Consider the following 25,298-nt stretch of genomic DNA (forward strand, 5'->3'; position numbering starts at 1 on the left):
TCTGCGGTCGCAAAATCCTGGAGGGACTGGTATATGTACACATATGTTGTTTGGAGTATTTATAACATTATACAACTAATTTGATGCTCTGTCATTTCAAACCAGCGCACACGACTGTACTGCTTTAGGGCTTGTCAGGGACACGTGTGTGCTTTTTTTTTTTAGTGAAAAGAACATTTTTGGAAGAGTTTCCATCTCTGTGCCCATTGATCTGAAACAGATCAGACGCCAGCAGGAGATTTATTAACCACGTAGGATGGACAGAGAGAGAGAGAGAGACAAAGAAAGAGAGAGAGAGAGAGAGAGAGAGAGCACTTAAAGTAATGGAGGTTCAATATCACGGCCCCCTATGGGAGCTCTACTGCTAAGCCATTAGATAAGTGTGTGTATGTGTGGGTTGGTGTGTGTGTGTGTCTAGGATTTTATTAAATGCCCTACACCACATTTGCTGTTAACTCCAGTGTAAAATAAGTGTGGATTAGTGTGCTCAAGAGGTTCTTTAAAGAACAACATGACCCTGATACATACAACTCCGAAATTGACTGAACCTTCTGCATGAACTATGTGAACATGTTACTGCTTCTGAGCACAAACACACACACACACACACACACACACACACACACAGAATCACAGGATTCTTCTTCACAAAAGCTGTAATGGTCACATGACCTTTCAGAACATGGTGCTGTGTAGAAGAAATCCTCTACGTGGAGAGAAAAAACCCCCCACCTTTCTAAAAGAGTGTCATGCTCCTGACCTCCTCCAGTCTGCACAGCGCATGCAATATGATATCGTTGAACACAATGAGGGAACGAAAAGTTCGAAAGCGTAAACGGGAAACACTGGCAGCGCATTCCTAAACCACGAGAAGCTTAGAAAACTGTTAAAGAACGCATTTTTGACACCGAGTTCACTGTTTTCAGCTTCAGAGCGTTTTCTTCCGGTTTTTCTCGTGTATAATTGTTGTTTCTTGAAAAGTTACATTCGATAATTTTGGCACATAAAACCCTTTTGTCATACTTAAATCAGCTGTTCGACATCATAACAACACGGAAGATGGAAACAATAGCGTGGACTACAGTGTGGGCCGGATTATCTAATGGGCATTAAGGGCACAGGGGCCCATGCGCACTTGGGGCCCATGCGCACTGGGAAGAAAATGTTTTTTCTTTTCGGAGGGCAATGTCTGGTTGGGACACACAAGATTAAAAAAGACGCGCACCGCTTAACGTCTACGGTGGCGTAGGCCGTAGCCAGAGTGGCGCCTGAAAGTAGCTTTTGAGGCGTTCGAATCCGCCTTTTGCCGAACTCGCTCTTCTCCCTTTTCACATCACGTATCAGATCGGAAAGGCATTTATTCTCAACAACAATGAAAAAAATATTTGAAAAGTGGAAATAAAGTGCCTAACGACGACGCTTAATAATAAAGTGTTAATCCTTTAGGAGTAGGTGTCCCAATAAGGTGGCATCCATTGAATAATTTTAACAAATATAGCCATTTACACTCTATGTTATTACTGCATCCTGTAAATTTACAATAATCCTGAGGCGCAAATAGTATCTGCCACTATTTATAAGTATAATTTGGGGGTTAGGGGTTTCTACAAGACATGGTGCCCGGGGGCCTCTGAATTCTACAGTACATCAACAGACAAAACAAAAGAAAGAACGACGGGGTACAGTTTCGAAGCTAAGCAGCATATTCAAGTCTGCTCGGTTTAATTTCATTTGAGCTGCTATAACTCAGGATTTGATCCTATAAACAGCTGGGATGACAACAGATCCAGAGTCAGATTAAATAAATGACACAAAGGGGGCGTGACCAGGGTGGAGCCAGAGCAAGGAAAACAGGAAGCAACCATGACGAGTGTATATTATTTAATCATCTTTATACAAGAAAAAAAAAAAGAGACAAGGGAAGACCTGCACACTGGATTTAAATGCCCCTCGTTTAAACGATTAAACAGTGCACGCTTATCTTTTATTCTCTGTAAATCGGACTAAAGCGGAGCAGACACGGCAGTCACCGAGACGCAGGGGCGAGTGAGTGAGTTGAAAAACATGGACACGAGAAGAAAGACAGCTCCACGCAGTATCTCGAAACTTTAAACGAGATGAAAGCGGTGGAAGAAGCAGGAAAAAAGAAAACAAGTAGGAGTAGGAGAGGGTTATGATGCGCGTGAAGTAGCTGGAAAGTCTTTAATGTTAGAGAGGTCACACAGTAATGGACGAAGAGTGAGATGAGTAAGAGCAGAGAGAAAAGGATGAACTGTATGAGAGAGGGAAGGGGGGGAAGGATTGAACTGAGTTTAGACAGGTCTGTCGGCTGCAGAGACAATGACGCAGATGGCAGAGATAAACAGATGCCCTGTCCCTCCTCCAAACCTGAACCCCCCCCCCCAAACACATAATTAAAGCTGAGAGCTATAAGGACATAAACAATATCATGTACAGACTGGATGTACAGACGGAAAAGAGAACAGACAACGAGGCAACAGGGACGCGATGTGAATAAATCTTGACTGAAGTAAAACAGACAGAAAGAAAGATGGAGGTGGAGGACTGACTCGGTCCATCGTATCACATTACAGAACTGATGCTAACTCTATATTTCTAAAGGGTACCTACACCGGACCTCATAAGCATCGTATAAAGCTTTAATCAAAAATAATCCAAAAGGATTTCTGTAAGGCTGCAGGGGGATCTGAATATTTCATGTAGTTTTATGACTCTGTCTTAATATGAAAAAGAGAATTTCATTATTCATTAGATGTGTTATTAGGGTTAGATATGAACGGTCGTATGTGTAATGTTCATGCTTCTGCTACAAGATATTAGTCTGTCTTCATCAACAGCACATTTGAAAAGAGTTGAGATTTTATTTACCTCAGCAACGTGTTTATAATTCCACCTAAAGTGGCATTCACACAGTTATAGCATGTGAGCGGCAGTCGGACATCAAGAACCATCCCTGAACAAAGGGCTACGTGACAGTAATTATCATTCAGAAAGACATCGGTCTCGACAATCCTATCGCCTCACCATTTGGGGGTCACACCTGTAAAGACAGCCGTACTGTTAGAACGGAACGCGATCGCATCAAATGCGATCCTTAATTTACATTTAGAGTGAAACTACATTTACATTACGGACAGGAAACCTGGATGAAACACAGTATAAAATGTCTGAGCGGATATTGTTGTTTGACTCCGACGGACCAGATGTGCTCCATGCTGCAATAAAGTTATTCTTCTTTGAGATCTTCGACATCCTCGTCATTTTTTCTTACATTCTCCATCTGCTTTTGTTTATGTTTTGCCTTTGTTTTCATTTCTGGTCTCTTCCACAGTCATGCCGCTGGTTTGTTATCTGATTGTGTTCACCTAGTTTGTGTTAGCTATTGCTTAGTTTGCCTATTTAACACCCTGTTGACGTGGAGTATCTTTGCGATGGCTTGTCAGACGTTTGTGTTGTTTCCTTAGTTTCCTCCTGTTTGCCTGGCTCACGATTGTGGCTTATCCGTACTTGATATTTCCTGCCTGTGCTATGATCCAGCACTACTTGCGTCCTTGCATCCTACCTCATTCACCTACACGTTACGGCCATCTTGTATTTAGAGAAGTGTCCGCTAGGTATATCTGCTTCATGTAGCAGTCTAGAATTGGACATTCCTCATCTGAAAGGCTGGTGGTTCATTTGCATTCAAAACTACAGTGAAACCTCCTTCCAATACAACATCACAAACCCTAACTGGCACGTAAATAAATGATTATCATGCCCTCAAGGTAAAGTGTTACAGCTATCAGTAGTTATCAGCTGAATGAATGTTTTTCCATACCCTCAAAATAAATACTGTTATAATGACGTTCGCCTCACACCGCCGGGGTCGGGGGTTCGATTCCCACCGTGACCCTGTGTGTGCGGAGTTTGCATGTTCTCCCCGTGCTGCGGGGGTTTTCTCCGGGTACTCCGGTTTCCTCCCCCAGTCCAAAGACATGCACGGTAGGCTGATTGGCGTGTCTAAAGTGTCCGTAGTGTATGAATGGGTGTGTGAGTGTGTATGTGATCGTGCCCTGCGATGGATTGGCACCCTGTCCAGGGTGTACCCCGCCTTGTGCCCCATGCTCCCTGAAATAGCCTCCAGGTTTCCCCGCGACCCTGAAAAGGACAAGCGGTATAGAAGATGGATGGATGGATGGCAATTAAATGAACGATTTTCATGCCCAAAAACTAAAGCGGTAATCAGCTTTGTATATTCAGACGGATTGTTTCACATTATAAAAGTGTGCTAATATGTATCGTCCATGCAATCCTGTACGGACCCATAATGTCAGCGAAACGAATGGAGGATGAAAATGCTGCCATAAAATCTACCCTAGTTCACCTAAAGTCAGTCATGCTGCGTAAAAAACGTAATAAACTTAATGCAATGTCCCTCCACGAGTTTTGACACTGTTTCATAAATCATCCAGCGGTTATTTTTTTTTTAAAGAAAAGAAAATTAAAAAAAAAAAAGATTCATGCAACTGTTATGAACTGCTACATACAACAGGCCTAATGTAGTAGCCTTCAGTTGAATCATTAATACTTCAAAAGTAACCACGGCACCTAAAATAAAGCCTTCAGCAAATGTCCTAAATGTCACCGAGAAGTCTATGAGCTCTGAGTCCAAGCCTCACTGACATTTATATCCGTTTTTTTCCACAGTCATGAAATAAGTGAACCTTATGAAGAGCTGCCATTTTGAGAACAAGTCTGTCAATCTTCATGACCCACAAAAAAAAAAAGAAAAGAAAAGAACCCTATACGTTTTTTCTTTCTCGACTTCATATTCTGAAGCACTTACAGAGTATTAAAATGCCTCAGAGGAGCACACTACACCCAACACACCATTCCTATGTCCTGGAGCAGTTATTACTCTGTGCTCGGTGTCTCTGGTCCCAGGTGAGGAGAAACTAGGACGATATTGGACAGTAGGATTGCATCATGATCTAAAAATCCGAGACTGGATCTGAGGTGCAAGGGGACGACAGAGACAGCTAAAGATAACGGTGTAAATTAAACAGAACGAGAAGTGGAGAGAAAAAGAAAAAGGCCTCAGAGTCATTTACATTGATTTACTGTGCAGATGATTTTATCCCAAGTGACTTCATTCTGTACTCGGGATCGATTCAGGGAAGGACTTCATTATCACGGCTTAGTTCGGATGGATTTTTTTAAGCGTGGATTTTTTTTTTTAAAGGGATTTTACTCATACACTGTATGTATGTAGTCTCTTAACGTCTGAACTGACCGTCTGAACTCCTCCGTGTATGCCTTTTCAGAACTATTATAAAACTGGAAATAAAAAGTAAAGTGTCAAGTCGAACCAATTGTGTTATACGACTCCCGCTCCCAGAAGTGGATCTCCTTCACACGTGGTGAGGTCAGCATCTGAGTTCACATGAAGTGAAAGCCAGACCACTGTCTTCAGATGAATCAGAGATCGATTCTCTGAATCACCCTCGAATCTTGGTACCGACGGGCACGTCCGGAAAAAAAGTGCAAGTGTACTAGAATCCCAGAATAGAGCTGAACAGTTGAGGGTTAAATCCTGAGCGCAAAGGTTTCAGCAGTGGCTCTCTGGTACTTCAGGGATTTGACCTAACAGTGTCCCGGTCACTAGTGCACAGCTTCCCAGTGGAGCTGAGCATCTGTCTTGTATCATCTGTACATTTCCAACACTTCCGACTAAATGTTTTACACGTTAGTGAGATTTTTTTCAAACGTTTATTTACTAAGATCCAAAATAAAGAGCGGTACTGTGAATGTGCCAGCTGATCAATTACATGCGGTTAGAATAATTATTCTGAATAAGACAATATTGTGATTAAGGTGTTTACATGAGTCGCTTTTAGAATACTCCTTTCATGTTCCCGTTTTACGTGTTATAGAACATAGATCGATTAACGCCACACGTCATTACGTCACCGCGCCACGCCGTCCGACGTCCCTCCAGAGTTTCACGTATCGACGTACAGTTGGTCTTCGTTATGGTACCGTATACAGTTTTGAGTGTTTTTTATTTATTTTTTTTACGAAAGCTTCAAGTGCGGTTAATTATTTGTCATGCTGTACGTGCAAACAGACGACTGCTTGAAGCCGTGGGCTGCGTCTCAAACCGCGTACTTACCTACTATATAATAGCCAAAATAAGTGCATTTCTCCTACTATATAGTAGGTAAGTACGCGGTTTGGGACGCAGCCGTGCTCTCTTGTTTGCCGTCAAACGGTTGAGCGCTGCCATGTGTGATCGTGTCCTGTCGCAAAATGCGGTGAAAACTCTCACACGATGTTAATAGTGTGATTAAGGTGTGTACATGTCTGTAACGCATGTGGATAATGCGACTAAAACAGGAATACTCCACACGTCTTAATTTGATTTGTGTTTACTTCGAGTATGACTTTAGTCGGATTAAGGTCATCAATAATCTCTGTTTACATGCTAGTTTCTTAATCTGAGTATCGTCTTAATCGGGTTAATATCAGATTATTGTTGTAGATGTAAATGTACTGAATGACAGTTCAAAATAGTAACAAAAACATCCATCCATCCATCCATCCATCTTCTATACCGCTTGTCCTTTTCAGGGTCACGGGGGAACCTGGAGCCTATCCCAGGAAGCATCGGGCACAAGGCGGGGTACACCCTGGACAGGGTGCCAGTCCATCGCAGGGCACGATCACATACACACTCACACACCCATTCATACACTACGTACACTTTGGACATGCCAATCAGCCTACCATGCATGTCTTTGGACTGGGGGAGGAAACCGGAGTACCCGGAGGAAACCCCCGCAGCACGGGGAGAACATGCAAACTCCGCACACACAGGGCCACGGTGGGAATCGAACCCCCGACCCTGGAGGTGTGAGGCGAACGTGCTAGTAACAAAAACAAACAAACATTAAAATAAGATTTTTATCTGTGAAAATTACCACATAGATATATAAGATTTAAAGCTGGTAAGACTCTTAAAAAAAAAAAAAAACTTTAAAAAGTTAAAAAGTATACTTAAAAATACACTAAAATCATTTTGCACTTTTCAGTAGAAATGCCCCAAACTGCATATTCATTAAGACAAACCACTTTAGACAAGATTTCTTTGCTCAACTGATCGACGCAATTCTCCGTAGACTCTATTAGCAAATCAACTTGCACATTTTTACACACTTCAGTCATTAGTAGGCTTCAGTGCTGCCATTACTGTTGAACATCCAGCAGTGAAGCAATCGGCTGAAGTCATCAGCACGCCAGCCAGCGTACAGTCACAGGGAGATGACATTTAATCCAGAAATCTGCGTTCGTCACCTTTCATCGTATCCACTTAGCTTCAGCGATTTGTCAAATCTGTCCACCTCAGCCAAATATATTCTTTTTACATATCCTTGATTTCCACTCTTATTGGCAAATTTCTCATAAAATCAAGTGGATGGAATCGGTACAAGTACATCGTTAGACCGCTCTGGCTGCCATCTGTCTTAACAGAATAATGACCCTGAGAAAATGGAGCATTCCTCGGCCATCAAGGCCTGACGACAAGCCATTTGGCTCCAGAGATGGAGATCGGAGTTCTTAAAAATGTACAATTGGAAATTTATCATCTTAAAAAAAAAAAAAATATATGGATGTGATTTATGTGTTTAAACCGTGATGCGGTCAGTAAGTCTCGGGAAATATTAGACGAGTGAGCAGCTGTTGAGCAGATGTGTGAGAATCCTTTCTGCCCCTTTCTAACAATACACACAAATCTCTTATACTGATGTCTTCTTTAATACTCACTGGCACACACACACACACACACATATACAGACACACACTCTCTCTTTCTCTCTCTCTCTCAGATATAGCAAGCTGAGACTTCCAGTATTGCCCATGCAGCTAAGAGCTTGCTGGATTGCCGATAAGTGGCTCTCTACCAGCATAGCAACGGGTAGTAAAACTAAAGATGAAAGTAACTGGGAAAGAGAGTGCTGCAGAGAGTGATGGAGAAAAATAAAAAATAAACTCCACAACCCATATCCGTCGATCCATCTGACTGGGTCTATTTCTCTCGTCCATGAGAGAAAAGTGTCTTCACATCAAGGTCCAACTGTGACTGCATTTGTCGAGCAGGACGGCTATTTTTTGCCGGTACAGCTACAAAATGGTGGTCAGCTTCGTGGAGTGGCTCTCAGAATCAATTAGAGTCAAAGGAAACCCGAACAGTCAATTCAGTGTGTGGCCACGGAGAGAAAGCAGAGCTCAGCGAGCCTCTGAGAAACTCCGAGCCAACCTTCAATACATTCCCAATAGTGATTCCACAAACAGGATGCAACTGTAATGTTCAAAGAACAGCTGGGACGCAAGTGGAAGTACCGGACCTTTATAAATTTGACCAAGATTTACAAGTTCATTTCGACTTGTTCAGAAGATCCACACTCAAAAATCTGCATATAATGATTTCAATATTTTTATACTAACAGGAATTGACAGTCTGTACTGAGTTTTATCGTGATAGTTGTGGCCAAAAATGCTTGGTTTTTGTGCTTTGTTATGGAATTTTTTTTTTAAATGAAATTGCAATCGCACGAAATTGCTTTGCACGGTCTTTTGCAGCGGTGTTTGTTGGTAAATGAGACCTTTTAGCTGTACTCGTGTTCAACCCATGTGAACTGAAGAGGGCTTTGGTGGAATGCGTGTTGTGATGATGTCACATGGCGCATCTTGGCCCAAATCTGCGGAGATTATTATTTGTTTAATTTTTCGTTAATTTCTGCGATGGCAAAATCGCTAAATCCTGGAGGGACTGAATAGAGTTGCCCATTGACTATGTTAAATATTACCTCTAACTCAGAATGACGACACATTGCTCAATCATTTTTCGATACTGGCTTGAAACTGTGCATCTCAAATACCTCGGCCACTGACTATGTGTTGTGTTCACAGTGTTAATTCATTTGAAAAGTTACATCAATATTTACATGGTTTCATACAAGTTCCTTGTATTCAGAGTTGGGTTACACAGCTGCTGAAGTGGATTTTCTAATTAGGTAAAAGATGGATATTTGGATGGATGGATGGTTGGTTGTATGGTTGGTTGGATGGATGGATGGATGGATGGTTGGATGGATGGTCAGATGTATGGATGGACGGATGGATGCATGGATGGTTTGATGGATGGATGGATGGTTGGATGGATAGATGGTTGGATGGATAGATGGATGGACAGATGGTTAGATGGTTGGATGGATAGATGGATGGACAGATGGTTAGATGGTTGGATGGATAGATGGATGGACAGATGGTTGGATGGATGGATGGATGGATGGATGGTTTGATGGATGGATGGATGGTTGGATGGATGGACAGATGTATGGATGGATGGATGGTTGGATGGATGGATGGTTGGATGGATAGATGGTTGGATGGATAGATGGATGGACAGATGGTTAGATGGTTGGATGGATAGATGGATGGACAGATGGTTAGATGGTTGGATGGATAGATGGATGGACAGATGGTTAGATGGTTGGATGGATAGATGGATGGACAGATGGTTGGATGGATGGATGGATGGATGGATGGTTTGATGGATGGATGGATGGTTGGATGGATGGACAGATGTATGGATGGATGGATGGTTGGATGGATGGATGGTTAGATGGTTGGATGGATAGATGGATGGACAGATGGTTAGATGGTTGGATGGATAGATGGATGCACAGATGGTTGGATGGATGGATGGATGGATGGATGGATGGATAGTACCTTATTGTGATCCCCAAGGCGATATGTGGGGGCTACAACAGCCAAAGGCATTGGTAAAATAGAAAGCAATACAAATAATAAATAAATGCAGTCAGACATTTGACACATATTAACAAATCCCACGCAGTGCAATGACGACTCGAGGTTGCAAGAATTTCCTTGTTTTATTGCACTTTTAACTCTCTACTTTGAGTTGTCAAATTAATGTAATTATGCCAATATTTTTGGTTAATTTTATACCTTCTTATAAAGAAAACCTGTCCATGGTTTGCAGGATAAGCCGACTAAGTACTCTTCTTACACTAAGCACAGTACATAACTTTATTTATATTAAACTCAGTCCTTGAGCAATGTCTTTTTTTTTTTTTAACGTGTCCTCTGCTCAAGGCGATTTCCCACAAGCAACTTCACCTCAAAGGCAGAAACTGAAAAGCGTCTCAGTTCTCTACAAACTCTGTCCCACGTGCAAATCCCACACAACTGTCTGCGAAGCGCTTAATTCTGTAGTCACGTCTGAGGTCTGATGTGCAATTTTCTGTGTTTAAATCCTCACCGTCCACGCCCTAAATGTTCACTGGCAAGATCCAGTTCAAGGGTGCTAGTCTCCAGTCTTGGAGAATCACAGCAGCCAATGTTGTCCCTTATTTCACACATCTGATTCATCTCATCAGCCATCTTCCAAGAAAAGGTAAAACACGCCCCTGATCTGAGTACTTTAACGAAGTATGGAGTCTCTAAAAAAATATAACAGTGCGACCTACAGCAGTGGTTCTCAAACTTTTTTTGTAGCCAGTGTCCCCTAAATTCCATGTACCCCGTCAGCATGGATCTATTAAAAATATTTCAAATTATTTTTATTTGGAGCTTTCTATTCCTGAACTTTCCACATATGGTCTGAGTTGACTGCTCGGACCAACGTAATAACTTTGATAATGTGGGTTGTAATTTCCACCACTGTAACAAAAACAAACAAACAAACAAACAAAAAACAAAACCGTGGACCCCTTGGCTATGCTTCTGAGATCCCTGGAGGTCCCTGGACCCCACTTTAAGAACCGTTACTCTACAATATAGCTATGATTTCATCCGATTGTTAGGCTTGCTATCTTTAGGTCAGACAGTCAGTACAGTAATGGTAGATTCATGTAATGGAGTAGATTTTGCTTAGACTTTCGAGGGCAGGGACCTGAACAGCTTAACTCTCTAAATTATTCACACTGTTAGTAAACAAAACTTAAAGTAAGGATAGTACATTCTACATGTACCATAAATTGTGAGTTCAGAAAAAGAATGGAGTGCTCTGTTCTATTTGAACGCATTGTTTTAATCTATATAAAGGCATAATAACATCTTGGAAACAGCGAAAGAATAAAATGCCACTTCTGTTCACGTCACATACGATGAAAGCAATTTCGGAGACAAACGCATTATCTGAGTTGTGTTCAAAAGCATTACTAGCGTGTTATTCCTCTCGTACCTGCTGAAACAAAGATCTTTGATTCGGATCTCACCGGCTAAACTGTCGCTAGCCATCATGCTAGTCCATACAGCTAGCAAACACATGCACAAAAACTAAACATCATTTGAAAACCCTTCTGTGTTTGATTTTCTTTTTTTTCTCTACCAAAAATATTCAGTGCTGTGACTGGCACGGTTGGTCATACTAGCATGTGCCTGGCAGATGTATCTGCACATCCTGCCGGTGGTGAGGGAGAACACTGCGAGGGAGAACGCAGTAATAGAGCATGCGGTGAGAGAAAACACGGTTTCGTAGCCTCTCGCCGCGTTCTCTCTCTGTGCACTCTCATACACGCTGCTCTTCTTCACCAGGCTCTCTCTAACGAGTTCTCCCGACCCTCTGCCTCACAGTGCTGCGAATAAAACACACTGTGTGCTCATTTTACTCAAAAACAAACTAAATATAACAAGGTAAATGGATCTCAGAGACTATTCCGAAAGAGGTGTACATCTTTTCAGAATGACTAGCTGTGAGGTTTCCTAAGACGTACAACTCAACAATAAGTAACGCTAAATATTTTATTTCAAATGCGTAAAAAGTTTTAATGAACCCATCCAATTTGGACCCCAAAAACACCACAGATGGAACGCAGGGTCAAACGCAGCACAACCCAATGTGGGTTTGTTGGTTCTAATTCACTTGAGAAGAGGCGGTAATACCGAAATAAGTTCCTTCGCACGTTCATTTTTGAGTAGCACCGAAACAAGCTCGCGACTTGCGACCGAATTTAATTTCGAATGTGAAGTAGTTTCACCTCCTACAGCCTCAGAAGCGCTTTTTTTTTTTTTGTCCGAAACGTCTTTTTTTTTTTTTTTTACTACAGCTACTATTCATTGTAGATCCAGTCAATAACGGATTGCTAGACATTTGCTAAACATTGTTTGGAGGGGGTGCACACATTTATTTTTTTGTTACAGTTTAAAGGCTCCCTGGCTAGAAAAAGTTTCAGGCTGCCTGGTGTAAAGAGCTGCAAAGTGCTAGAAATACAGGACTGAGTTTCCCAAAAGCACTGCAAAGTGAAGATCATCTTAACTGCGAAACAGAGCGTGTTCGATGTCATGCTTGCGCTACCGTTTAATGCTGATGATGATGCTGCGATGCTTTTGGGAAACTCTGCCCAATTTAGTTCAGTTTAGTTTATTGTCTCTAAGAAGGAAATTTGCTTTGCATTGAGACTGGTAATAAAAAAAAACAAAAAAACAAGCAGAACATCAGATAGTGCCATTAGTGTTAATAGTAAGGCTAATATTGCTGAAGAAGGAGATGTATGATGATGTTCTTGATACCATGGTACCATGTGACCTACCGGCGAAAGAGCTCAACGCTCTAAATCTATCATATAAACGTATATCTTTCATACAATGCATTGTTGTTCACATATCAAGATGATTATGATATTGTCTGTGTTATTGGCCAGCTAGTATTTGGAGTGGTTTCATATCTTGGAGAATATAAACAGAGCTGCTAAAATGCCCAACAGCGTAGAAGGAAAAAAACAACAACATTAGGACTATGAAAGAGAAGAGAGCTGTGGACAGAAGCAGATAATCAAGGAGTTTGAGGAAAACCCAGATGGTTAGTTACACTCCAGCATTAATGCTCCATGATATTTATGAGCATCTGCTGGGAAAATGTAGATACATTAGCATTACTGTAGGAGACTGGAAGGCATTTCCCATTTCTCTTCACAAGGCATAATAGCATCATATAATGAAGATACAGGCCAAGAGTTTCAGTTCCAAGAACAGGAATCTGAGGCTACACTGGATACGGGTTCACGGAAACCGGACAGTTAAAGAATAGGAAGAGATGAAGTGATGTTTTTCCAATCTGTATGTCTGATTAGGAAAGCATGTTGCTGTTTCGGACATGACATGAAGCACGAACGCCTAGATTTTCACCCAGGTTTAGGGACTGACCATAGAACGTACGGTTCCACATCCTCTTGGTGACCACGTTACCCGGCGGTTTCTGTCCATACTCGCTCATAGTCTCGTTCAGGGCATGAGAGTAGAGCAGCACTCCGTCATGGAAGCCTCCGGCTATCATGTTCATCTGCAAAAAAAAAAAAAAATGAACAAAAGAAAAACAATGATAGTCAATATCTCAAACTGACTGACTGAGCACCAGTGTTTTGTGGTTAAATGGATGCCATGCGGTGCAGGTAATGTCACTCTGTGAGCAGACAATATCAGCAAACTCGTAAAGGTCAAAGTGAGCTATTATTTCTACACTGAATATAAATATACACGCAGCACCATACATGCACTGCCGCGCTGAGAATAACCCCACCATCCAAAGTGACTCAGTGAAGGGCCTAGGGTTCCTATCCATCGACTCTTCAATGGACAGTGTGTGTGTGTGTGTGCGCGCATAGTGCATAGCAACATATTAACTACAGTCAAACATTGTACACTAACAATATATAGGCTTAATGGCAAATAAGTGTAGATATAAAGTAGGTGTATAAACTAAGCAACTGACTGTGAATGTAAATGACGTGCTATTAATGAGTAGGATTACATGTAACGATCACGATGTTCTCGGACATATTAGCGAGCTAGCTTTGTGCGGGGGTCACCATATACAACTAGCTGGCTAGCTAGCCTTCCTGCGGGAGCTTCATATTGAAATGAAATGTTATGTCTTTCAAAATGTTTTTTTTTTAGCAAATGTTCTCATCCAGAGCGAATCAAAGTCCCAGCGAAGTAGCTTGAAACACACAGCGTTATTCGATGAGTTGACGTAATTTCCACTGAAACAGGAAGTCCGGGCGGGACATATCGCGTGGTTCCTCTGCCTTTATAACTAGCAAATAGCTTTTGGTGTGACTCACAGCCCGGGCTACGTACTATAGTTAGTACTATTGATTTTTATCATGTTGGGGGCGGGACACTTCAAATTCTAGAGAGCATTTGATTGGACAAAAAAAATCTGATGAGAAGCTGAAGCACAGAGTGATGTCATCAAAATTGCCGATCCATATTGGTGGTAGAGCGAGTCTGTACATTTTGAATGCGCATATCTTCTATGTTTTGGAGCGCACTAACTTCTGACATATTCATTACTAAAAGCCCCAAAACTTCAATTTGGATTTCATGGGGACTTTAAGAAGCGTTAAGTCGTGCAGTGTTTAGTCAATTTTAGCTGAATCCTGGCGTTCCCTCCTTCATGTGGGTCATTTAGACTCAACTGGTAGGATCAAGACATCCAACAGCAGGATGATCCGATCGCAGTGAGAAAGCGATTTGACTCTGAATCGACTCGACTGCGTAAGTAAGTAAACTAAGCATGCCATGCATTTTGGGGTGGAGGTAGAATTTTTTTTTTTTGCAGCTGTAACCTGTTTAAACTTGAGCCATGAGAAATAAAAACACAAAATAAATGGTGGATGATATAAACAAAATGATTTAAGAGGATGTTCTCAGCACTTCTCACTCCACAGCAGGTTTCCTTTCTTGCATTTTGGTTTGTTAGTGCAGTGTGAAACCAAACCAAACAGCATATAATCATAGTGCCATATGTGTGCAATAGTATAACGGTATAAGATTCATAACCTGAAACGTACAACTCAAGTCCTCAAGGTCAGGTCTGGCACCAATTATGGCCAGATATTTTAATTACTTAATTACTTCATATCCAGCGATGGCTGCTGTCAGTTGATGTCAATCTGCGAAGCATAGAATTTATATTTATACGCTTTTCTCACCGCTCTCGGCCCGTGTCTTGTTTTTTTTTTTATCATCTCTTCCCCTCGGCTTACATCAGTGTTCCCATTCTCCTGTGTCAACACGTTTCTTTCCATTCCTAATCACTACTGATGAATGAGAAAAATATGGGAGATGACAGAGCCCTGAAGGAAAACGCACAGCTATTACTCAACTCCAAGTGGCTTGAATTATGCAAAGTTTAACAGCAAACTACCCAAGCTGGAAAAAACTAAACAATAAAACAACACCCCCCCCCCCCCCCAAAAAAAAAAAACCCCAACCCACCTGCCCATTATTTGCTCCAACAGCCAAGAGCTGTAAGGGAGTTCTAGGTCATAAGTGCTTTAATTTTTAGCTGCTGGAGCTGGAACTGCCCTGTACCAAGCACTCATCAATCAAACATGTATTATTATTTTTATCTAAGCAACAGCTGGAATGAACTCACCACCCACACGTGGTTTACAGCGGGAGGGTCCAGCTACACCGTAAAGCCGGATAAGGTCATTTAACTCAAAAAACTCGAGGAAACTAATTACCTCAAAATTTGTAAGTTGATAAATCAATTTCTTTAAGCCAAATACACTTAAATATAACAAAGACTGAACTCAAACTTTGTAATTGGAAAGAAATTGTCGTTATATTTAAGTGCATTTCGCTTAAAGAAACGGATTTATCGACTTAAAAATTGAGGTAATTAGTTTCCTCAAATTTTTTGAGTTAAACGAACTTATCCGGTTCTGTCTATCCAGAGTCTGTCTATCTTTAAAAAAAAAACTAAAAATAATTCCCAGCTCACACATGCAAAGAAATGCCATAGAGCAAACATGCCTTCAAAAATAATGAAATGAAATGTTTCTATATTTTAAAAAATACTAGTAATACTAGTACCAGTAAACAGTAATAAATGAAACAAAGAAAAATATTTGGGGTGACGACCTTTTGCTTAATATATATATATATATATATATATATATATATATATATATATATACACACACATATACATATATATATATTAAGCAAAAGGTCATCACTATAATATATATATATATATATATGTATATATATATATATATATATATATATATATATATATATATATATATATACAATATAATATATATAATATATTCATATGTTCATAATATGTTCATAATATAGTTATATATGTATATATATATATATATATTAGTCTCAGGTAGATTTAGTGCAGTTTAATAAGGAAATAAGCTGTAATTGTTATTGAGCATCTTGCAGAACCGGACACGGTTCTTCTGGAGACTTTGACTGTTTGACTTTGACTTAGTTTTACAGCGAAACCCATCAGCCTTCATTGTGTGAGTGTGTGTTTTTGTCTGAAAACTGTCTCTTACCACTTAATACGCTGCTTTCTTTACTGACATACAAACATTTCTCTGTAAAATGTCATTTTATGCTAGAAAACGAACGCTTGGGAATCCGAAATGTTTTTTGTACTGACTCGATAATGTAGAAGTCATCGAATAAAAACGGTATAACTGTCAGTCTGTACGAAAAACAATAGGGCGCCTAAAACTTTTGCACACAACCGTATGTGTGTATCGCATATGACATTGTGATCAATGCTGAGTAGAACACTAACCAATTGTTTCTAATTGTTTCTATAGTAACAGCTCACACACAGGGACTTGTATGGATGACTTTACACATAATATAAGGCTAATAATAAACGTCAGGAATTAGGTTACCTCGGGCACATACACTACAGGGCCAAAAGTTTGTGGACACCTGACCGTCACACGGATATGTGGTTCTTCGCCAAACTCTTGCCACAGAGTTGGAAGTGCAAAATTGTATAAAATGTCATGGTTTCCCATGACGGGAACTAAGAGGCCCAAACCTGTTCCAGCATGGCGACGCACCTGTGCACAAAGCGAGCTCCATGAAGACACGGTGTGTTAAGGTTGGAGTAGGAGAACTCCAGCGTCCTGCACAGAGCCCTGACCTCAACCCCACTGGACACCTTTGGGATGAACTGCAACCCAGTCCTCACTAACGCTCTTGTATCTGAATGAGCACAAATCCCCACAGCCACGCCCCAAAATCTAGTGGAAAGCCTATCCAGAAGAGTTGAGCTTATTATAACAGCAAAGTGGAAATAAATCTGGAATGAGATGTTCAACAAGAACATACGGGAGGTGTGATGGTCGGACGTCCTCATACTTTTGGCCACATATGGTGTATTTATTCATTTTAAGTATAACGTTGTTCATATTTAACAGCTGTGAGACTGCGTTGTTATTATCCTACTTAATCTGTGTTCGGTGTTTTCCTTTGGTGAAGATATATGAACGCGAGACTAAGTTTAGCACCAGCTGCTGTACGACTCGGAGTGGAAGCAGAACAGCGGCGAATTGGTGCTTCCACTTCTTGACAGAGTGAGCAGTGGAACGTAAAGGAGAGGGGGAAGAGAAAGAGGCGCTTCCAAAAAGAGCAACCGGATAGAGAGAGAGAAACAACGAACGGGGAGATGAAAAAGTGAAGTTGCTATGGCAACTATAGACATCTGCTGCATGGACTCATGCACATTGAACATGTGTGCGTGACAGAAAGAGAGACAACGATTGAGAGAGAGAGAGAGAGAGAGGGAAAATGAAATGCAAAACGATGGTAGAAAGGGAGAGATTTATAGAGAGGGCGAGCGAGAAGGGAGCAACAAGTAGCCTACAAGTTTCAAGTCCAGATTGAATCATGATGATGATCATCATCATTTTTATATACACATTACTTTCCATATGTAAACATTCCATTCTATTCATAGGACTGCGTTAAACCCGACATTCACTGGCCACTTTAATAGGAACACCTGCTCATTCGTGCACTCATCCAATCATCTTCATGCAGCAGCGCAACGCATAATATCATGCAGATACAGGTCAAAAGCGTCAATTAATGCTCACATCAAACATCAGAATGTGATGAAGACTTGATTAACTTAATATTTGTTTGATAGTTTTACAGTTCTACTCTCTTGACTTAGTAACTCATGATGATCTAAATTTGATGTCATTATTTTGACCCAATCTCTCAATATCTAACATCCTACACTCTATGAATCAGTCACTTGCTTAACTGGAATTCAGTCGACACATACCGGTACATGTCTAATGGCTGGGAATGGCGGTCAAAGCTAAACCATATAATGTAAACATAGATGGGATCAGAGCAGATTCTACGCATTCAGACATTTTAGTAAGAGCACTACTCAGACAATACCTCAGCATTTGGAACAGATCCAGAGTAATAGTGAGAGGGAAACTGAGGATAATGTCATGATCCGGATGCACACACGTGATACAAATCTGAACCGATGCCCCACATCACATCATATGCATCATATCCACTCCATTCCATATGGAGTCATGTCACATTTTCACTCTTGTGTCACGACGCCAAGAGAGCGTTTCTTCCCCCCATCTATATCGAACCTTGTTATCTCTGATTACTTCATTCTTTAGTCCTGATTGCCATTCCAATTTGTGTCTCTGACTTTAACCAACCTCGATTTGTTAAATTAGCTGCCATATTAATGAAGTGCCCCGCATGCAGGATTCATGCCTGCTTACCAACACTTCCTGTCACTTCATTAACTGCATTTCTTTTCTCAGCTGTCTCTCTTTCCAGCCCTCACTCCCTTGTTTCCTATAATGGCTGCCACAGCTCCAGACTCCCACGCTCGCTGCTCGAACAGGAGCCACTCTCGGCTAATTCAACATCCGCCGTTTGATTCTGTCTTATTAATAATAAACAACGGCAGAACGCTGCCTCAGCAAATGCTCGTGCTAAAAAAATAATAATAATAAAAAAAAAGCATGTCTGTCAAATATGAATTAAGAGGCACTGGCTATGGAAAAAAAAAAAAATGGAAAACAGCATACCACAGAGGATTAAGATTATACACTAATACTGTCGAATAAAAGCAGGCTTGGGTCCCAAACGCTAGTTTTCATAACGAGGTACTCGAACAGGAATAGTCCAGCATTTTCAGAAATGTCATCGAATCTGTTTAACAAGACATCCCATTGGCTGCTGCTTTCTGGTATTTACATGGTGTTATTCTCTGTGTGAAATTATCACAGTATGTTACCCATAACGCACCACGTCACGTATTTAAACAGCATGCGGTAAGGTGATTTACACTCAAATGCTGGAACGCAATGAAACAAATATTATGATTATGCAACTTGACCTTGTCCTATTCATCTAGCATTGATTTATGTGCTTATTTGTACCAATATAAGGCTTCATTTTTCTGATTGGTCAAATCACAAAAGCAATCCAAAGCACAGGTTTCTATCAAGGCACTCATTCTAATGCTATCATCTCTATGGTAACTTACTGTACACAGCGACTTGTAAGGCGGACTCTCTAGATAAACACATTAAAAAGCATGTAATTGTTGATAGGGTGTATTTTCCCTTGAGTAGATTTATTGAACTTTTTTTGGTGTCAGTGTCAGCGACAGAGACACGGGAAAGTGTTCAGTTTTGTGGACGATCCATGGCACTAAAAGTCACTTTAAATGGATAAAACGTATCGACGTGTTGTTCTTTAAGTAATAAAAAGAAACGTTCAAACTGGCAAATTACTGTGGTATAAGAGAAATCAAGGTGTACGGATACTATCATTACTCAATAATCAACTTTTTGTGTTAGGATTGTGTTTTTATTCCTTACTTAAAACAATCACCTATCGGTTAACTAACTGCTAAATAATTCTGTTTTAGCAGCTCTTCTGTGACGCGGTAAGTCCCAAGGACATTTCTGTTACATAAAGTGAAATTTCATGACATACAGTATATTCCATCCATCCATCCATCTTCTACCGCTTACTCCTTTTCAGGGTCACGGGGAAACCTGGAGCCTATCCCAGGGAGCATCGGGCACAAGGCGGGGTACACCCCGGACAGGGTGCCAGTCCATCGCAGGCCAACATACAGTATATTAAACAAGCATATTTGAGATACACCCTGAATTAATGACATTTGGACTGGCATTAAAAAACCCATTTAGTGAATACGTACTTGTGTCTGATAATTAAATTCATAAGTAGAAAAGAGAAGTATTTGAGAAGTAAAAGTGTGCGTTTGTGGGGCTCTTACCAAAGCTCTCCATTAGTGCTTTTTTGCCAGGGACAATATAAAGTCCTCTATCAATCACGGTATCCTTTAAGCAGATAGATATTTCCATGGATTAACAACGTGTGAGCGATTTCACGCTTTTAGAGAGAAATATGTGTAATAGGCATGTGCTTGCTCGTTCCTAATATACAGTAATATAGCTCGATACTGAATGGACACAAACGTTTTATTGTTGAACATGAAATATCCCTGATGAAGGTCATATAAATTTGTACATTATGGTTGAATTTTACTCTTATTATTATTTATAATTAGGTATTTGTAGTTTTGTAGTGCAATGTGTGTAATATATAAAAATATATATATATATATATATATAAAAGAAATAATGTACAATGAACCATATTTTGACACGAAGATTGTGATAATATCATAAACTGTGAAATGCTAGGCCAGTTTTCACGACGTGATATTGAGGCAAATACATCCATTCCTTCTGTTGTTTTGTTTCCGTGCTCGCAAATAAAAAATAAATAAATAAACAAAACAAGCTTTCCCCGAGCATATTTTAGCATGTTAAACTGCTCTGCTGAGGGAACACACACTGCCAGCAGCACACTGGAGCCTGATTAAAGTAATGCCAGTACATTTCTCCACGCTGCCTCCTGAACAGCTTCAGATCTCGGGAAAACAAAGAAGCATTGTTGCTCCCTGTGGAGGTGTGTCGAGTGGAGCGAGTGGCCAAAACCCCTCAGGTCTGGTCTGCTGTTTAATGTCACAGAGTTTAGGTTAAAAACCGGAGTGCTTAGAAGACACACCGGGAACAGGAGAGATGTGAAAATCTCTCGAAATCAAATGAAAACGATTTAAAAACCGCGATATAGCTATATATAATTTATTTCTCTTAGTAAACGGAAATGGTCACCATCCAGCGTTCAGCAGACCTTTCCATCGATTGTCCTTCATGTCAACTAATGACTCCATTAAGATAGGTAAGGAAATCTATATGAAAATCCTGTTCTTAGCTCATACAAAATGACGCACTCCTTGTAGGCAGTTCTCTAAGTTAGGAAGAAAACATTTAGGAAAATATTCAACCACAGGGTGATGCGATGTCTCCCCGAGCAGAGCCGAGTTACTATTGATTATTTTCCTATAACGGGATGCCCTGAAGTGTTTTATTCCTCTTATCCAATAGCAGTTGGACGTCTACATGAACAAAGCACTGACACTGGAGACTCCTTCCAAAACGCTAAGTAAACATCTTCTCACAGAAATCTGGCAGAGCGTTCGCCATACAAGTCCGCGGGTATGCTACTATAGAAACGATAACATATTAGAACACGCGTGTTAATATAAGCGTGTGATCTGCCTCACAGGTACACCAGGGTCTGCGCCATGCTGCTACAGAAAATGAATCAACACCTTCAGAATCGGCACTGCGGTATTATACCGGTTATTTCTAAATGCACTAGTTTACCTCACAAAGTCTCATGACTGAAATGAACTCTCTTAATGCACAGAGTGCATTCTGGGAAGGTTCTGCCCAAACCTTCCTTCCTCATGATATAAAATATTACAGTTCAAGATACTTAAAGAAAGTTTGAGTCAATTTCACGGTTCAAGTCCATGTTATTCTCATAATCTGTGTCTAATTTCTGAGTTAACCAAACGACGAGGTTTTTTTTTTTTTTCATGTTTAAATGATTTGCTGTGTTTCAGAAGAATGAGAAATCATGAACAGGTTTTCATCCGGCTTTAAGTTGAAGCTAATGCATGAAGCAGGAAGGTCATTAATATTGTTTGTTGTTGTGCTTTTGCTGTATTCACGGTACAAGCACTAAAATCTTCCATTAAAGAACCCCTCACCCCCGCAAAAAAAACCCAAAAACCCCAAACAAGCACTCCTTACACAATGATGGCTTTAGAACGTACTGTACACGCTACATTCTAAAAGCCTTCCCTAAAAGCACATGGCGCAACACGCTGCCTGAAACATTATCAGTGTACGATTTATCGCAGAAACAAACTTTTGACTGTTACAGGAAGCAGTTGCGCAGGAGCACCGGCTGAAAGTTCACAATGAGCTGACTCACTTTCCTTCAATAAATATTGTTCCTTCCTACATGTCTGTAAAAGGTAAGCTACCCGGCACAAACACACAAACACTGGCTTCGTCAGGATGAATCAGTAACATGCCACGAAATACAAGTCGAAACCTTAAAGTACCTCAGACACCATTAAAACTTTAAATACGCGTTCACTGCTTAATAAACTATTCAGAATGTCCTAGGAAGCTCTCAACAACCGTACCCTTATTAAAAATGGCAAAATCTATACATATAAACGGACATGCACTTTGGATATTTGGGAAATTTCCCATGTCATCCCTAATAGTTAGCCAGCTAAGTCAAATGCTAGCAGACAAGCTAGCATTCGTCACAAATGGACACAAGGAAGATTTGGTTTTCAGGTTGGATTTACACCGTCCTATTTTTTAAGCCTGTAAAAATACACTAAAAGACCTAACAGGCTATGTACCAGACAAGTTTCTGTTTATTAGTAGTTAGCTAGCTAGCTTAGCATACCGGTTCTGCAGCTAAAAAGTGCCTTAAAAAAGCCTATTTTGTGGCATTACTTAGTACAGAGTAGAGACAATATCTCTTTTCCTAAGGGAAAAGTATAGCTTTGGATACTTGTGCAAACATGTTTAGATCAAAACCAGTCTAATCTAATATAATCAGATTCCTAGAGTATATAAACATTTAAAAAGGTTCTTAAGGGATAATTTAATTTGAATCACTGGATAAAGAAAGATTACCTGATCTGTCACTTCTTTAATTTTTTTTTAAAACACATTCCCGTTGCGTTTATTTACACAGGAAGGAATATTCCAGTGGAATTGGCAACGTAGCTCTAACTGACCAACTTCCTGAGTAATTTTTTTGTTTGTTGTTAAAGAAAGTCACAAAACAGATCCAAACCTTTCTGTTGTTTTGATTGTGGTAATTAAGTTTTAAGTTGAACCTTTCCATACTTACCAGTGAGTCACCTATGCTGAAGTTGAACATTTTCTTGGCATCTGCCTTCAACTTGGACACAAATTGTTTGTATTCAGCGTTCTGGGGCTCTTTGTAGGTCACAATCTTTACACTCTGAGAAAGAAAAGAAAAAACAACAAGATAAAATGTATCATAAGTAGATGAAACGGCAGAGACAAATGTATTCTGTTTTAGTTCACAGGTATTTTCAATATTATATATATATATACATATATATATATATTTACTTAAATCTTTGTTACATTTGTACTAAAGCTACGTTCACAATAGAAAGCCATAGTGCAACAAGCATATGATGGGCTAAAGTGGCAAAACCAAATGATTCCTCAAATGATTCCTTGAATGATTCCTCAGACCAATCCTACAGTATGGCATGTGTGGTTTCTTCAATTCCCCACTCACAACTTTAGTTCCTACTTGCCATTATTTCCCACGGTAAAATTTAACACAAAACTTTGTTTCCTAAGATGGTTCCGTCTTATTACGTCATACGCAACGTCTCATGAAATGTCTCTAGAGACATTAGGGAGCTTGAAAAGCTTGAACGGAAGTAGCGCAGGTCATTACAGCTCTAGTGAGTGTACATAGCTAATACAGTTAGCTTGCTTTTGCTAATCAATCCAAGCCTAGTTAGCTTTAACGGCTGTACTGTGTCATTTCCTAACTAAAACATAATGGACAGTACAAACGACAAGAGTTGTGATCGCTACACACCAACAAGAGACGAACCACAGGTGACGCAAGTAACTTGTTGCTAGCTAGTGTGAACGTAGCATAAGATTACTCCTCACAGAAACTTGTATATGAGTTTTTAAAGACAAAATACGATTGATATTGTGCTTGTTTTGTTCGCTATGTTGTTTATTCCGTTCTCCGATGCCTGTCACACTATTACATCTTGGTGAAGTTATATTAAGTTTGACGTAAAAGAAACCAGATACCTATTCCTGACAGTATATCGAAAAAAAAAAACCCAACTTGTATACCATGTTGCCTTGTTTGTGTCCTGAAAAACCTGTATACTGTATTTAAGATTACAAGAACATGTCAGACATGTCATACCATCTACAGGAATCTAGTTATCAGTTTTTTTTTTTGGATCAAACGTCTATACACATGGCATCTTTCCTCTGTGTGACCCTGTTTCCTCATGTCCTTGTAGCTCAAAACATTGATCAGATGATTTCTATTTGATTTCAAATCTAATAGCATATTTAAATGCCTACATTGGTTTTTAAAAGTGCCATGTATACAAGCCAATACTGGATGGTCTAGATATTAAAACAGACACAGCTAATGCATTCAAACCTACATTAAAACCTTGTATTTGTTTTTATCGTTTTAAAAAAAAAACCCGAATTATCCTCGGCCTGAGCATGACCTCAGACAAATCACTCAAAAGCTGCTAGAGGAACGATGACCTATACCTAATGATACAGTGAGCACTGCACCGAGCAGAACGATGAATTACTCCTAGAATATCTATATAGTATTAACATGGACCAAAGGAAACATTTGGTCATAATGATGTACTGTAACTTGAAAGTCAAAACATTTTTCAGTAATTTTATTCAATAAAAATGAAAACAATTTCTAAAAAGAAAGAGAAATGATATTCCTGTAGCAGGACATAGTATAGATGGAATTGCTCTTTTTGTTATTTTTTATTTCTGAGTGTCTTATGTCTCTGTTGTCTGGGTGTCAGATGCGGTTCTGTGTATGCGGTCAGCGCCTTCAGGATTAATCAAAGAGTCTGTTCGTGAAAGTGCTGCGTTTGTCATTCATCAGCGCTGAGCCCAATCAGTTCAGACAAATACGTCTCTGTACAGCACAGAGCATGTCGAGCAGCCCTCATCGGCACCAACCCTGTCACTAAAAAAAACAGACGCAAACAAAACACGTCTACAGTAAATAAAGAATAAACGCATTTTTAAATAAAAAAAAAACTATCTGGTCTGCTTTTTCCTCTATTTCTCACACAGAAGTGCGTATACATTGTTCTCCGTCTTATAGGGTGTGAATTCAATCCTAAAAATACTAACGTGCGCATCAGTCACTGTCCTCAGAGGATGTCTAACAGCTCGAATGACAGA

At 40.1% G+C, this 25,298-nt stretch overlaps 1 protein-coding gene across 3 annotated transcripts in view; it reads right to left on the reverse strand.

Moving 5' to 3' along the window:
* The window catches only part of npr1a (natriuretic peptide receptor 1a), a 100,030-nt gene that overhangs the window by 40,259 nt on the left and 34,473 nt on the right, over window positions 1-25,298 (reverse strand). For all 3 annotated transcript variants that reach the window (XM_053637325.1, XM_053637324.1, XM_053637326.1), the window contains exons 4-5: window positions 23,185-23,298; window positions 13,234-13,369 (exon numbers count right to left, since the gene is read on the reverse strand). In XM_053637325.1, coding sequence (XP_053493300.1) covers window positions 13,234-13,369; window positions 23,185-23,298 — 250 coding nt within the window. The remainder of the gene's footprint in view (window positions 1-13,233; window positions 13,370-23,184; window positions 23,299-25,298) is intronic.

This window comes from Ictalurus furcatus, chromosome 12, assembly GCF_023375685.1.
Source record: "Ictalurus furcatus strain D&B chromosome 12, Billie_1.0, whole genome shotgun sequence".
NCBI classification, from domain to species: domain Eukaryota; kingdom Metazoa; phylum Chordata; class Actinopteri; order Siluriformes; family Ictaluridae; genus Ictalurus; species Ictalurus furcatus.